This window comes from Solanum dulcamara, chromosome 4 (genome assembly GCF_947179165.1).
Source record: "Solanum dulcamara chromosome 4, daSolDulc1.2, whole genome shotgun sequence".
In the NCBI taxonomy this organism is placed as follows: domain Eukaryota; kingdom Viridiplantae; phylum Streptophyta; class Magnoliopsida; order Solanales; family Solanaceae; genus Solanum; species Solanum dulcamara.
Window position 1 is genome coordinate 73065466 of NC_077240.1, and position 15562 is coordinate 73081027.

Below are 15562 nucleotides of genomic sequence, written 5' to 3' on the forward strand. Positions count from 1 at the left end.
CCCTAACAAAGCCGCCGCACAATGAAAGCAGCAGGGAGTGTGCTGGAGATCTAGTCAAAAGCAGAATGCAGGGGTTCAACATATACTATATAAACATTAAAAAAAAAAACTTTTGACCTTGTATATATAACATGATTTTCCAAGTGATGGAAGAAAATGATATGAGAGGCATAGGGAGGGCTCAATTAGCATAACACACAACTTTGAATTCGATAAATTTGATCCTCATTTCTAGGCTGTCTCAAACTCTGCCTCCTAAAACTCAAAACTAGCCGGAGATGCCCATTTTGAGCTTGTTTAAATGGATGTTCCTGCTAAAAGGAAGTGATCGAGCAATGGCAATTGGTTTTTGACATTTAAATTGAATGACATTAAGGTACTGTGAAAGAATAAATGTTTGTATACATCACATTGTGCCTTTTACGCGTGGAATGTATGTATATACGATGCTTGTAAGTAACATGTATCAATTTAAGCAGATCCTAAGAAATTCTTGAACCAGTTTACAGAATCTTTAGGATATCTCTTGAGGTTGTCCTTGTAATCCACGTAATAAAGACCAAACCTCGAAGAAAATCCAGCTGCCCATTCCCAGTTATCCATCAAAGACCACACAAAGTATCCCTTAACATTGCAGCCATCTTCTCTGCATATTCACCAAAATAGATATCAAATGAATACGTTGTGTTTTTAATTTGTTGATCAAATAGGATTCTAGACGCGAAAAAGTTGGTTATATAACTGTTATTCGAATAACTTACTTGATAGCAGCTAACAGATTAGTAAGATAGTCATTGTGATAATCGATCCTTTTTGTATCCTTGAGAGTATCTTGTCGCGATTTTAATATGTTGTTTGAATCATCCATTCCTGTAACAGTTGCATAAAAAGGACTCAAAATCAGATGAATGGCTTCCATTGGACCATTTGTATCTATAGGCATCGGGATCCCGATTCATGGATCTCTCAGTTCAAGAAATCAAAATAAAGAGGCTCGAACCCTTTTCTTCTTGATTCTTTTTTCAAATTCAATAAATATTGGTTGACTGTATATTTTAGTAGCTACAATATTGCAGATTTAGAGACTTACCATTTTCAGTGATTATGATTAGAGGGTTCCCATACTTTTGCTTGATGTAGTTCATTAAGCTTCTAATACCATGAGGCACTATGTACAACCATATTGAACTTGCCTGCAAGAGAAATGTAACATGTTATAGAGAACGTATAATATCACATAACATGAAAATCGATTCCAATGAAAACTTGATTGTAATAGTGCAATGTTGTTACAGAGAGGTTTAACTGTATATTGAATCAAATTACATACCCTGCCTGCTATTGGCTTTATACCTTTGAATGCTGCAAGATACAAAAGCACAATGAAAAAAATGCTTAGTTCTAAATGCACAATGAGTTACGCAATAAGTAGAATGAATGATAGATTTAATAGGACGTAAATTCAATCATGTAATAAGTTAATAGAGCTGTCAACAACATACGGAGGGTAATGGCACCAGAGTCTGAGACAGAGTCATTGAGCAGAACACCAATTATGTTGGTTTTGTTCTTGCTGGCATACCATGTAGTATAGTGATTTATGCCTATGAAATCATAGGAACCTTTCACGAGTGCAGACTCAGATGGCGTAAATTTAGGCAACCGGCTTCCCACTCTATCTACCATCGAACTCGGATACCTTCCAAGCATCACAGGCTCAAGATACCTGAATTTAGTAACAGAACATTTCACCATCAAATTAAGTCTAAGTTTGAATAACTTCAAGTGTTTTACAAATTTTACTGTTTCATTAAAAGGAAAAAATGAGGAGCATTTTTCACTACAACAACAACATACCCAGTTTAAATCCCACATTGGGTCTGGGAAAAGTAGAGTCTACCTAGACTTTAACACTACCTCGTGGAGGTAGAGAGGCCGTTTGTGGAAGGCCCTAGGCTCGAGTACAACAAATTAGAGTAAGCATTTTTTACTACTACAACAAAATCCTTACCAGTCTAAATGAAACTCAATGGCCCTTTGTGTTGCTTCAATATCATCTTTGGAGTTTGTTAAAGGCTCATACCAAAAGCTATCTAGTGATATCCCAATTGATCCATGTTGTGTTGGCTGCAACAACAATTAATCATAAAGATTAATCTCTTTTGAGCACAATGAAATTTATGGGAAGATTTAGCCTAAACGGTCGTCCATCCAACCGCTTAAACTAAAAATAGTCGGTGTATGTATAATATATGTATATTCTATATATACTATGCATATATAATCATGTATAATCTATGTATACTGTCTAGGAAAAGTCCTAATTTATTGCTTGTTCTTCTTTTTTCAAGTTGTTTTTTTTTTTACCTTGTACTTCTTTTTGTAAATGTCAACAACAGTGGCATGAGCAAGGAGTAGATTGTGAGTAACAATGTAAGGCTCAGTTGCAGAGTTTCCGGCCCTGCATAAAGCTCGTAGGAGGATGGAACATCGCCCCGGTGCTTGTAGCCCAACATCAAAGCCTTGGACGGCAACAGTATGAGGCTCATTGATAGTGATCCAATTCTTCACTCTATCTCCAAATTTCTTGTAGCATGTCTCCGCGTATATCGCGAAATCTTCTCTGTTAAAATGACCAAAAAAAATGTTACATGACATAATATCCAGAAAAGTTCAAACACATATAATTAACTTGTGGTAAAACTTACATGATTTGTGGGCTTAACCATCCATTGTACTTGTCTTCTAAAGCTTGAGGAAGGTCCCAATGGTATAGTGTTACATATGGTTTAATTCCTAAAGATTCATAGACATTGCAACACAATTTGTTTATGTTGAATGCAAAAATAAAGTTTAACATAAATGTTGAAGAAATGATATATACTCCCCCCCAATTTATGTAAAGGGGTTCGGAATACCAAGGATCAAAACACTTAATTTTGACTATGAATTCAGCTATAGATTTTTTAAGTTCATAAGAAAAAAAAATTCATATTTGAAAATTGCATAAAAAGTACTGCAAATCAACATAATTAATGTCGCAACATATTTTTTAAAAAAATTGAAAAAAATTATAATCAAAGAAAATCCGTTCGAGGGATGAAGGGACAGGTACCATTAGCTAGTAGAGCATTGATCAACTTATTGTAGTGGTCCACTCCAGCCTGATTGATTTCTCCAGTTCCATCTGATAATGCTTAAAAACTGAGTTAATTATGTTGGAATATGTACTCATGTTAATTGGTCTATTAGCCCTAAAAAGGATAGTTGATTGGCATGTCTTTAAATAAAATATAAGGTATGTCCTAATTAATTATTATACTAAGATAAATAAGGATTATACTTTAGTCGTGTATAGTTAAACCTCTTTGTAAGATGGTTATTTGTTAGGATATTTTTTTGATTGTTATAATAAAATATTATTATAAAAAATAGCCCTATGATATAGCATAACATGAAAAGTCAATTCCAAAAAAAATAAAATTAATTGTTATAGTGAAATATTTTTTTCCGCAAATTAAAGTGAAATGTTTATTACGAAGAAATCTGATTGTACAACTAGAGCCCAATAGCTATTGGCCTGTTTTTTCTTTGTTAGCATAAGCTTACAATGAAGTGTTGTATAAATACAAATAAATTTTTTTTATCTACACTTAATATTTATATCAAATCAAATAATTTTAACTTGATAGTTAAAAATTAAAGAGGAAATGGACATCAATTAACCATAATTGAGTGATAAAAATTTATAAGATACACGTCTTATATTTATTGAATTAGTGTAAACATCAGCAACACATAAGTTTAATTTAAACAATTAATGTTATGTTAATTTAACCAGTACTTACTAGGGAAAATTCTGGCCCAAGCAATAGAAAATCTATAGGCATCCATTCCCATATCCTTCATAAGCTGTATATCTTCCTGTTTGTTTTTTTTTGTTTTTTTTTTTAAAAAAAAAAGAGTATTGGCATTATTTGATGGTTAATAATTTTTGTCTAAAAAATCAAAAAGTGTAGAAAAAATTAATTTTAATATTAAATAGATTTACCTGGTACCGGTGATACTGATCCACGGCTACATCGGCATTGCTAAAATCAATTACTTTACCTGCAAAATCCATCCAATTTAGCAATTGTATTTAGTTAGCTTGCTCGAACACGTCAAAATTGTTATTTTTTACTTGTGTTGAATTCTCCAAATAATAATATTACTTTTGAGTTTTAACTTTGTTAACCTTGTAAAAATACAATTTAGACCATTGAACTTTTAGGAGCTGTTTGGCCATAAAAGTTATTTATTCATTTATATGTAAATTTCTAATTCAAACTTAGAAATTGAATTTCAAATTAAAAAAAAAACAATTTGTCTCAATATTAGTGGGGAAGTGAATGCACAAAATTTTACCAAAAGAATGAGAAAATTTGTCCCATATAGTTTGACCTCTTCCATCCTCTTTCACAGCTCCTTCAAACTGCAACCAACATATTACATATCATATCATAAATATTAATGAACTAATTATCACATATGTAATAGTGACGGGCTCATGACAAAATTATCAAAAATAACCATTTTTTAATCATTATTGAAAATTAATTATCATCATTATAAAAATTTATTCATATCGGATGTTTACGTCAAAGTTCAAACAATATAATTTATCACGGTGAAGCAATTTAATGAAATAAAAATCTATGCTAACTAATCATGATTAATTGAAGGAAGTATAAGTGGATTCAGAATTTAAATTTTATGAATTCAATCTTTTAAGGTTAATAATTTTGTATACACAAATCTATATTTTGTATCGAAATGAATTCAATTGAACTTGTACCTAATATATTACCATCCATCCATAGAAAGAAGTTACATGGCATGCTATATTTATTTGGTATTAACATTTCATGCAAATTAAATTTTGTCCTAAATTTTTATTTGATGTGGAATAATAAAGACTCAAAAAAATGGTTGGTGTAAAACCCCCCAATCAAAAAAGTGGACTTTGTTGAAATATTGACCAAAACAAACTTCTATCTAGTGGGGTGGGGGAGGGAGGACTTCAACTTGATGAGTTTTCTTTAAAGCTTTTGTGTTTAATTTTCTGTTTAATAAGGAATATTTATCTTTCAAAAATTAAAATTTGACTTGGCACACCTATTAAAAAAAATAATGATTGGTATATTGAGTTTATCTTTATTAATTGATAAAGTCTTAATATATTTACTCACTATATTTTTCAAAGACATTAACTCAATATTAATAAATTGAGGATATAATAAGAAAAAAAATATATATTTTTTTTGATTTGTCAAAAATGACAAATAAAAAAATAAATTAAATTAAAAAATATTTAATAAGTAAATGGGGACTCTGGAAGTATTGAACAATAAAGTCACATCAAATGGGGACATATTTCATAATTTATGATTTTAATAGCATTTATAATCAATCATATATCCACACGCTTATCTAATTATGACTCCAAGCTTCCAATAAAGATTGTTTTTTTCCTTTAATTTTATGTTTTTTCCGTCTCAAAATATTTATAATATTTTTTATATTTATACGCTTCTTAGCTTCACTCCTATGTCCAACAAGCAGGTGCGGAGCTAACGTTATTTGTATTTTCCTTTATTAAAAAATTACATTATATGTTAAATTTTTATAATTTTTTTATGTATCTATATATATTTAGTGAAAATTTTAATTTTGTTAAAAAACTTTTATTTAAGTAAATGATGTATATATATAAAGAAAAAGAAACACACAATGTAAAGATGGTTAGTAAAATTGCTACTTTCTTGACGCAATTGAGCTGCTCTTCCTCATCAACTAGCGGATTCTGTTGAGAAATTAAACAAACCAACTTTTTTTTAATTATTTTTATTTTATTTTTTTGCCATTAGCATTTTTAGTTTCTCAAATATCAACAAATATTATTTTTAAATATCAACAAATATAGGCGTGTCTATTGATCCTTCAAATCGTGAATCTTCACAAATTTCACAAATTATTAAGTTACTAAACTATTAAATCGTCCATGTACTTTCAAATTATATTATTATTCCATAATTGAGGATCATCATGTTCTAAAAATATTCTAAATATCACATATTTCTTATATAAAGGGACAAACAATTCACATTTAATTACTTAAACATTAAATGCGTTTAGCCAAATATTGTAAGAATCAAAATCAGAATTTAACAAGAAATGTGTAATTTTTTTCTTTTAGATGGAACAATTATTTATTTTTTGATTCTAGAATAGTAAAGTCACATCATTGGTGGATATTTCATAATTTATTAGAGGATTAAATAACTACTACACGCTTAGCTAGCTAATAAAGGTTCCAACAAAATTTGTTTTGTTCCTTTTACCATTTTACTATTTTGTTACCTACTTAATGCACTTTACGTTGCTTACTTGGCAGGAATAAAAAATGAAAGTAAAACAAAGACATTCTAATAGAGAATTACTTTCATGGAAAGCACCAATGGGATTTTTCTTTTCTTTTTTTTTTAAAAAAAGGAATAAGATATTTCTAGATTTTACTCCTTTTTATGCCAAAATTTATACCAAACTTGAAGTAAAGAATATGGATCAAAACATCCAACAAGAGCTAAGTAAATTATGTACAAAGGGTTTGTGTTGTAGTATTTTTAATTTTAAAAAAAAAAGTAATCTTAAAGCCATGAGAAGACACTGCAAACCAAAAAAACAAAAATAGAAACTTGCTAAATTATCTATAACTAACAAAATTTCTTTTGATAATCTATCGCTAATTTATCGTCAAATGTGATTAGCAACAATTTTTTGCTCTGTCCATCCCTAATTGCTAATTATTATTTTTATAGTGAGACAATCTTAATTAGAAACTCTTGTTTCTTGAAAATTCCTTGGATAAATACCTACTTAGTAGAATAAGCAGCGGATACAAAATTTTCATTACGAGAGGTTATTATTTCCTATATATACATTAAAATACATTTTTTTTTTATATACAAAAGAAGATAAAAAGGAAGAAAAAAAAAGATAATTCTTTGTTATGGTAAAGGAGAATAATATACAAGAATATATTTTTTTAAAATAGTGGATAGATATAAAATGAGTGATTCACATTCACATGCATGTATAGAAAAAAGAAATTAAAGAAGAAGACAAACCTGATAAGCAGAAGAAGCAGTACCAAAAACAAAGCCCTTTGGGAAATTGTTTCTGCTAATATTCTGTGCTGAATTTGTATTAAAACTAACAATAAATACCAAAAATATTGCCCAAAGCTCAATGCCTCTTTTCTTCAACATTTTTTTTTTTGAGATGGCTTCTAAGTATATATCAAGAAGATAAGGGAGTTAATGAATTCTATGTTTTGGTTGGTTAGTTTTAGTTTTGATGTGTATTTATAAAGGCTCCCAAAAGGAATAATGGATATATTTTTTTTGTAATGTATTAATGAAGAGGAGGAGGATATATGTTGGTTGTTGAGTGAAGCAAAAAATGGTGGTCTGGCTACTGAGTTATTAAAGAGAATACAAATTAGAAGAAGAAGTCTAAAAGATTTAACTTTTTTTCCCTGCAAATAAGGGAACTCTCTTTTACTCCCCGTCTTATATTAATTGATCAATTTTTATTTTGTAAAAAATAATTTTATTTATTCACACTTTCAAAAAGAATTAATTGCAAAAGTAATATATAAAAAAATGATTAATATTTTATTGATTTGATAAGGTAAACAATTAATATGAGACAATTATTTTTAATATAATAATCAACTAATATGAAACGAACTGAGAAATTAGAAATAGTACTTCACTTTTTTTTTCCTTCGTGGGGATGGGTGTTGTTAATGTTAATGGGCATGATGGCTGTTTCCACACTTATATGAGTGGGTGGGGGTGGTGGAGAAAGCGTGGGGTGGGGGGTTGATATATAGTGGGAATGGTGGTGGGGTATTTCTTTAATATATAAAAGTTTGTTTCATCATCTATTATGGATGCAAATATAGTTAGATTTCTAACGGTATCCTAAGAGATTTTGACTTTGAAAGCGTGAATTTCAATTAGTCGAGTCTCGAAATGAATATTTAAGTTAGGAATGTGAAATCGAAAGGTATAATATTATTGGCTTCAACAATAATATTTATGTCCTCTAATTTTAAGTATGGACAAGTAGACATTTAAATTTGTATATAAAATTAAATAAATAACACATTTACCTAATATGATATCTTACATAGCAATTTTGTTTCCTACGCATATTATGTCATGTATGACATGCATGTCTACAACAACAACATACTCATTGAAATCACATAAGTAGGACGTGTGTGTCTACTTATTCAATTTTATACAAGTCTAAATATCTATTTGTGCACACTCAAAATTGAGAACAAAAATATTAATTGAACCACGTTAAAGGGTATATTTATAACACGTAATGTGTCTGATTTTTTTAAACAAAAGGTTACGTCATTAGTGTATAATCTTCGAGGTAATCTGATAATATAGAAAGTTCTTTACATTACATATATACTATATATAAGTTAAACTCAGGTAGTTATAATTTATGGGGAAAAATTATGAGCAGTTTGAAATTTAAACAAGTTCTAAAATGTAACACTGTTATAAAATAAATTAATTTAACAAATTGATAAGAAAGAGAAATAGTAATAAACAATAAGAGAAAGCGAGAAAGAAGAGAATTATTTCTGTGTTCCAATAAGAGAAAGCGAGAAAGAAGAGAATTATTTCCGTGTTCTAAATTGCATAACATAGCCACTGCGAAAGAAGAAATTTAGCAAGTTTTTTTTTGGGGGGCGGGGGGGGGGGGGGTGCAACTTTTGGTGGAGGAAAAAGGAGAAGGAAAGAATGAGAAGAAAAAGTGGAAAAGTAGTGGCTTGACATGGACAACCACATATTACGTTATAACACTTTTCCTTGGATGTTCATATGTAATGTGCCTCATTAAAAGCTTTATAATGAACAATAGACATAGTTATCCTGAACACCCATAAATATTGTGCCTCGTTAAAACCTTATTAGGAAAAATCTAGTGGAAAAAAGCCTAATGAAGAAAAAAGAGTACACACATCTGGTAATACGCCTTCAGTGCTACCTCATTAAAAATCCTACAAAAAAAATCCAGTGGGACAAAACCTTGGTTAAGAAAAAAAGAGTGCAACGCGTATTTTACTCCCCTTGGTGAAAACTTCATTTGATATTTTGGAGACGCTGCATTCCAATCTTATACCTTAGTTTATCAAAAGTTGATGTTGGTAATGCCTTTATGAATAAATCTGCAAAATTATCACTCGAACGAACTTGTTGTACATCAATATCACCATTCTTCTAGAGGTCATATGTGAAGAATAATTTTGGTAAAATATTTTTCGTTCTGTCTCCTTTTATGAAGCCACCTTTCAATTGAGCTATGCACGCAGCATTGTCTTCGAATATAATCATGGGTACTTTAACATCATTTCCAGGCCGCATCTTTCTTTGATGAACTGTATCATCGGATCTCAACCGCACACATTCTCTACTTGCTTTATGAATTGTTATTATTTCAGCATGATTTGAAGAAGTTGCAACAATAGAATGTTTTGTAGATCGCTATGATATTGCAGTTTCTCCGTGTGTAAATAGATAGCCTGTTTAAGATCAAGCTTTATGTGGGTCTGATAAATAAACTGCATCTGCATAACCAATAAGGTCTGCACAACCTTTGTTAGTATAAAACAAATCCATATCAATGGTACCTTTCAGGTATCGCAAAATATGTTTGATACCGTTCTAATGTCTTCGCGTTGGGGATGAACTATACCTTGCCAGCAAATTAACTGAAAATGTTATATCAAGCCTCGTTGCATTAGTGATGAAACTTTCCACGCAATTTCTATTTCGAGTTTCTTTTTCTCTTCCCCTAATTGCGGAAAAGTTGTTTCATCAAACCGACAATCTGCAAATCAAGTAGTAAATAAGTCTCCAGTCAACGGGTCAAGGTAGCAAATTATGGAGGGTGAGTCAAACCCAACATATATGCCCAACCTTCGTTGAGGGCCCATCTTAATACGTTGTGGTGGTTCTACAGGCACATATACCGCACAATCAAAAATTCTTAGATGATCTATATTTGACTCATGATCAAATACTAATTATGACGGAGAGTATTTATTATGATTTATCGGTACCCCAAACAGTGATCGACAATTTTATTTTCATAAGTAGTGGTCTTGCTATTAATTGTAGGTGCTTAATAAATGACTCTACAAGGCCATTTTGAGTATGAACATGAGCAACAGGATGTTCAATTTTTATCCCAATTGATAAACACTAATCATCAATAGCTTGAGATGTAAATTCTCCAGCATTATCAAGGCAAATAGTCTGAATTGGATAATCTGGGAATTGCGCACTTAATCTTATTATTTGTGCTAAAAACTTTGCAAACGCCAAGTTGTGAAATGATAAGAGGCACACATGAGACCATCTAAATAATGCATCTATTAGGATCATAAAATATCTAAACAATATACTAGGTGGATGAATAGGTCCACATATATCCTCATGTATATGCTCTAAAAAGGAAGGGGATTCGATGCCAGACTTCAGGGTTGATGATCTGGCAATTAATTTGCCTTGATAACAAGCAGCACATGAAAATTCATCATTCGTAAGAATCTTCAGGTTCTTTAACAGATGTTCAGTTGAATTTTCAAAAATTCATCTCATCATTATTGATCGAGGATGGCCTATTCAGTCATGCCATAGCACAAATGTATTTAGATCAGTAAACTTCTGATTTACGATCAAATGTGCTTCAATTGCACTAATTTTTGCATAATATAGGACAAACAACAAAGTTGGTAGTTTTTTCAAAATATATTTTTGGCCTGAGACACTCTTGGTTATACCAAAGTATTTAATATTAATTTCATTTAGTGTCTCAACATGATATCCATTTCTGCGGATATCATTAAAACTTAACAAGTGTCTTGGGGATTTAGAAGAGAATAGTGCATCTTCTATAATAATCTTTTTTCCCTTAGGCAGAAATATAGTAGCTCTTTCGGAGCCTTCAATAATTTTTGAATTACTAGAAATTGTAGTAACATTTGTTTTTCTTCTAAGCAAGTTTGAAAAATATTTCTCATCTTTAAAAATGACATGAGTCATTCTACTATCAATTACACAAATATTCTCGTGATTGATTATTGATTCAAATAAAATTTGAGGCATATCCATATTTTTTCTTCAAAAAGAAATAAAGTAAATATTATAATTAAAACATGTCTTATTATATAAATTTTATTTATTTACATAAATTATAAAAACATAAACATATTATTTAGTACAGATAAATGAAAAGAAAATTATTTAAATATTATTAGGCTTATCAATATTCATATTTTCTTCTGGAAAATTAAAAAAATCGACTACATCCAGATGCATAAACTCAATATTATCTTCATAGATAAAGTTTGTCTCTGAATTATTTTCTATCCTCTTCAAGGATGCCTGATATAGCTGAACTAGACATTTTGATGATCGGCAGGTCCGTGACCAGTGCCCCAAACCTCCACATCTATGACATATACTTTCTGATTTTTTTTGGTATAGCTTCTTGCTTTTCATTCTTCTTTTTATTTTGCTAATCATTTCTCGGTGTCATCTAATCATCATGATTATAATTTTTTCTTCGACCACGACTGGAGCCATAACCTCTTTCTCGTTGATTATAGTTTGGCTGATTCACTTCAGGTAGTGGCAAATAACCAACGAGATGACTATCATGATTTTTCATTAACAGTTCGTTATGGCGTTCAGCAATAAGAAGGTGAGAAAGTAATTTAGAATATTTTTAAACTCCTTTTCGTGATATTGCTGCTGCAGGAGCATATTCGCAAGTGAAAATGTGGAGTATATTTTTTTCAAGTTTGTCTTGCTCAGTGATTTCTTCTTCGCATAAATTTAACTATGCTATAATTCTAAACAAGATAGAATTATATTTAGTTATATTTTTAAATCTATTAATATCAGATTGAGCCAATCATGACGTGTCTGTGGAAGGATGACCAACTTCAGGTGGTCATATATTTCTTTTAGATTCTTCCGCAGTTTAAGGGGGTCTTTTAATGTGAGATACTGTAATTTTAACCCCTCGTCAAGATGGTGACGGAGAAATATCATGACTTTGATACGGTCTTAACTAGATGTCTTATTGTCATCTTTGATGATGTCTGCCAGACCCATAGATTCTAGGTGTATTTCGGCATCCAGTGCCCATGATGAGTAGCCATTTTCAGATATATCAAAAGCAAAAAATTCAAGTTTAGAGATATTCGATATTTTAAAAAAATAAAATTCTTACCCTTTTGTTACCTTTTTAAAATAGCTCAAAGTGATGGAGATTCGTGCTGATAACGTTTTATAAAATAAACTAATTTGACAAATTAATAAGAAGAAGAAATAGTAAGAAACAGTAAGAGAAAGAGAGAGAGAAAGAGAGAAAGAAGAAGGAAAAAATGGAAAGAAAAAGTGGAAAAGTAATGGCTTAACATTGGACAGCCACATATTATGTTATAAGTACAACATAATTAAGAGTTGTTACTTAAAAGGGAAGAGTATATGAACGCCAATTAACCTTTCTATTTGTTTAAAGTTTATAATTATATGCACAATGTATTTCAAGAAAATGAAAATAAAAATATTATAATCTAAATTAAAGGATGAATGTAACGTGGAGAAAATTGTTTACTTTTTTTTTTTTGGGTGGGATTAATGATTATATTCTTTACTTTTTACGAATTATGACCATTGTGTTCAATCATGAATCATTAGCTATGAAAAACAAAGCATTGTTTTTGTTCTCTTCACACTTGAACTATATTTTTCACTTGCCGACTAGCTAGCTAATATTGCAATCTTGATTCCATATATAATAGAGTATATAATATAATATATAGCCAAAACAATTAAATTTTGTAGTATTAGATTATTAGTCAAAATAAAGAAGAATACATGGTGTAGAATTATTGAAATAATTAATATAATATGTATTTTATCTATCACGATTTATGTGATATTTTTTTTTCTAGATTTATACTTCTTAATTTTAATTGTGCATTAAAATAGAGATTTTTTTTTAATTTTTTAAAATAAAATTTATATATTTACAAATTATATAAAAAAAATTATTATAAGTTATAATAATTAACAATTTAAAATATTTAAAAACATATAAAAAAATTATAAATAAAAATTTTATTTGATTCTCGAAATTCAAATACCTTAATAAATTGGGACAAGTGGAAATATTACACTATCCAGCATGTGAACTATTGGTGTTTTTAGTTTTTGTACACATCTTAATAAGGGACCCCCGATATTTGACTTAAGTTTTGAATATGTGATTTTGTAATCTTATAGAGTTGTAGGCTATATAGAGTTAGAATTTTATCAATTAGAATTAACGATGAATTTTGTTAATTTATTATTAAATAAAATTAACGATAAATTTTATTATTTAACTACTAACTATATAGCTAAAGTAAAATACTTCACAGATTAATGGAGACACGTTTATTTAGGTGTCGTTATTAAGGAAGAGACACCTTTATTTAGGTTTTATGTAGAACATTCACTTGAAAAGGATACAAATTAAAGTCACCACCAGTTACGTAAATTCTTATACGACTACTCTTTCTGTCTTATTTTAGCTGTCATAATTTCTTTTTTGAGAGTCAAATTATACAAACTTTGACTAATATTTTAAGATATATTTTCTTATCATATAGCTATGAAAAAAATTTGTAACTTATAATACTTTTCGTATAGTTTTTAAATATCTAATTTTTTATGTTATAATATTGAGTTTAAATAATATAATTTAATTTTAAAAATTAATCAAATTAATTTTCGAAAAACGTAATATAATAACTAAAATAGGACGGAGAGAGTATTATTTTGTTTTTAGTTAGTGGAGAAACACTTGCAACCAAAGAAATTATTACATGCTTTACTAATTTGAAATTTATTTGGTTAGATGATTCCAAAACCAGTGTCAACTAATTGGCTAGATAGTGACAATAAAAATAAAAATTGTCAAAGTTAGATAGCTAGCGCCCATGCTACTAGAAGAATTTTTTTAAAAAGGCCATCATCTTTCATATGGTGGAACCATGATCTTGAATTCCATATCACATGATCTTGGATTCATATTATAATATACCTATTTGATGAAGTCATAGTATTCACATTTTGCCTCTTTTTTGTCTCCAATGACACTAGATAAATCCTTTTTTTTTTAAAAAAAAGGAAAGAATAACAACAAGTCAAATTAGTTTTGAAAAGGCAGAATAGATCTAGACTCTCTTATATTTATCGAGTTTTATTGAGTATGCATTTAATTTTTGCATTGACTTAATTATCCGCCTCAACTGGATAATTCGATAGCCACAACTCCTCCTGAATGATAACTATCCATGGATGTGTGACATACACGTTGTCACAAAATAAAATATGTAAAGTATATTATGAAAAAATATAGAGAAATACAATTGTAATAAACAAATTATTATATTGATTATGTGGTAATTAATAGTTGAAAATACTTATTTGAACGCTAAATTTTTCATTTTTTCTTCCCTTCCATGCTCCTAAATAAGAGTGCATTGACTCTTTTTGCCACATCAACATCTAGAAAGGTTGATACTATCAAATTATCAAGTTTAGGTGTGCACCTAACAAAATTCAACAAGTTTAGAGGAGTCTCGATCTTGGGAAATCCTCCTCCATTGGATCTAGCTTTTGGGATGTGAGTTAGGCCTAAAACCTAATTTAACATGGTATCAGAGCAGGATTCGTTTCACACAATGTTGGGTCCCCAAAATTAAAATTGCCCACGCACCAGATGCTAAGCACTGGGCGTGAGGTGGGTGTTGAAAAATGACAAAAAATCTCATATTGATGGTTAATGAGATGTGTGAACTCCTTATAAGGCTTGGGAAATCCTCCTCCCTTTGAGCTAGCTTTTGGGGTTTGAGTTAGCCCTAAGACCTAATTTAACAAAATCACATAAAGTATGTTGTTGTTGGAGTTGATTCCAATTCAGAATAAAGTTACGTTTTCTATGATAGCTACTTTGAGAATGTTAGATACAAAAGAGTTGGATGCAGTTGATTCAGGTGATGAGACTAACATGTCTCATTACAGAGGATGAACCAACTAAAACTAGTTGTTCTACTGGAAAAGCTGTTGAGAAAGTTGTGGCTTGGGTTGAGAAAGTTGTGGCTTGGGAGGAGAAAGATGTGTTGCTAAGGAGTAGGATCTCAGGCAACTTGACAAAACAAAGCATGCACCTGATTGTGGGCTTCTCAAATGCAAAGGAGATGTAGGAATTCTTGGAAGAAATTTATCTTCAAGCAATAAAAGATAAAGAGTTTCAGTTCAAACACCACCATCAAAGTGTTAGGGTAGGAACCAAAAAGATTGATGAATATATTAAGAAATTCAAAGGCATATGTGATGGCCTTGCAGCCATACACAAATCATTGGAT

The 15562-nt window shown here is 30.0% G+C and overlaps 1 protein-coding gene across 2 annotated transcripts; it reads right to left on the reverse strand.

The window, feature by feature from the left end:
* Positions 1–328: 328 nt before the first annotated feature.
* On the reverse strand, positions 329–7598 carry LOC129887576 (beta-glucosidase 40). 2 transcript variants are annotated; one of them, XM_055962732.1, is made up of 13 exons: positions 7170–7598; positions 4408–4474; positions 4052–4110; positions 3849–3924; positions 3116–3187; positions 2709–2796; positions 2368–2623; positions 2012–2127; positions 1503–1726; positions 1331–1362; positions 1091–1193; positions 762–870; positions 329–646 (listed from the first exon to the last, which is right to left on the reverse strand). In XM_055962732.1, exons 1-13 carry the CDS (start codon positions 7308–7310, stop codon positions 472–474), a joined length of 1518 nt encoding a protein of 505 aa, XP_055818707.1. In that variant the 5' UTR covers positions 7311–7598; the 3' UTR covers positions 329–471. The 2 variants fall into 2 exon arrangements, with proteins under 2 accessions (XP_055818707.1, XP_055818706.1); XM_055962731.1 differs by having other exon boundaries at positions 3116–3196.
* Between the last annotated feature and the right edge of the window lie 7964 nt (positions 7599–15562).

Excerpts from the sequence above, each read along its gene's own strand:
- LOC129887576 (XM_055962731.1), bottom strand. The coding sequence starts at position 7,310 with ATGTTGAAGAAAAGAGGCATTGAGCTTTGGGCAATATTTTTGGTATTT. Across the intron at positions 4,111-4,407 it reads CAAATTTTCTCATTCTTTTG|GTAAAGTAATTGATTTTAGC; the intron begins GTAAAATTTTGT and ends TGGATTTTGCAG. Across the intron at positions 2,797-3,115 it reads CAATGCTCTACTAGCTAATG|GAATTAAACCATATGTAACA; the intron begins GTACCTGTCCCT and ends ATGAATCTTTAG.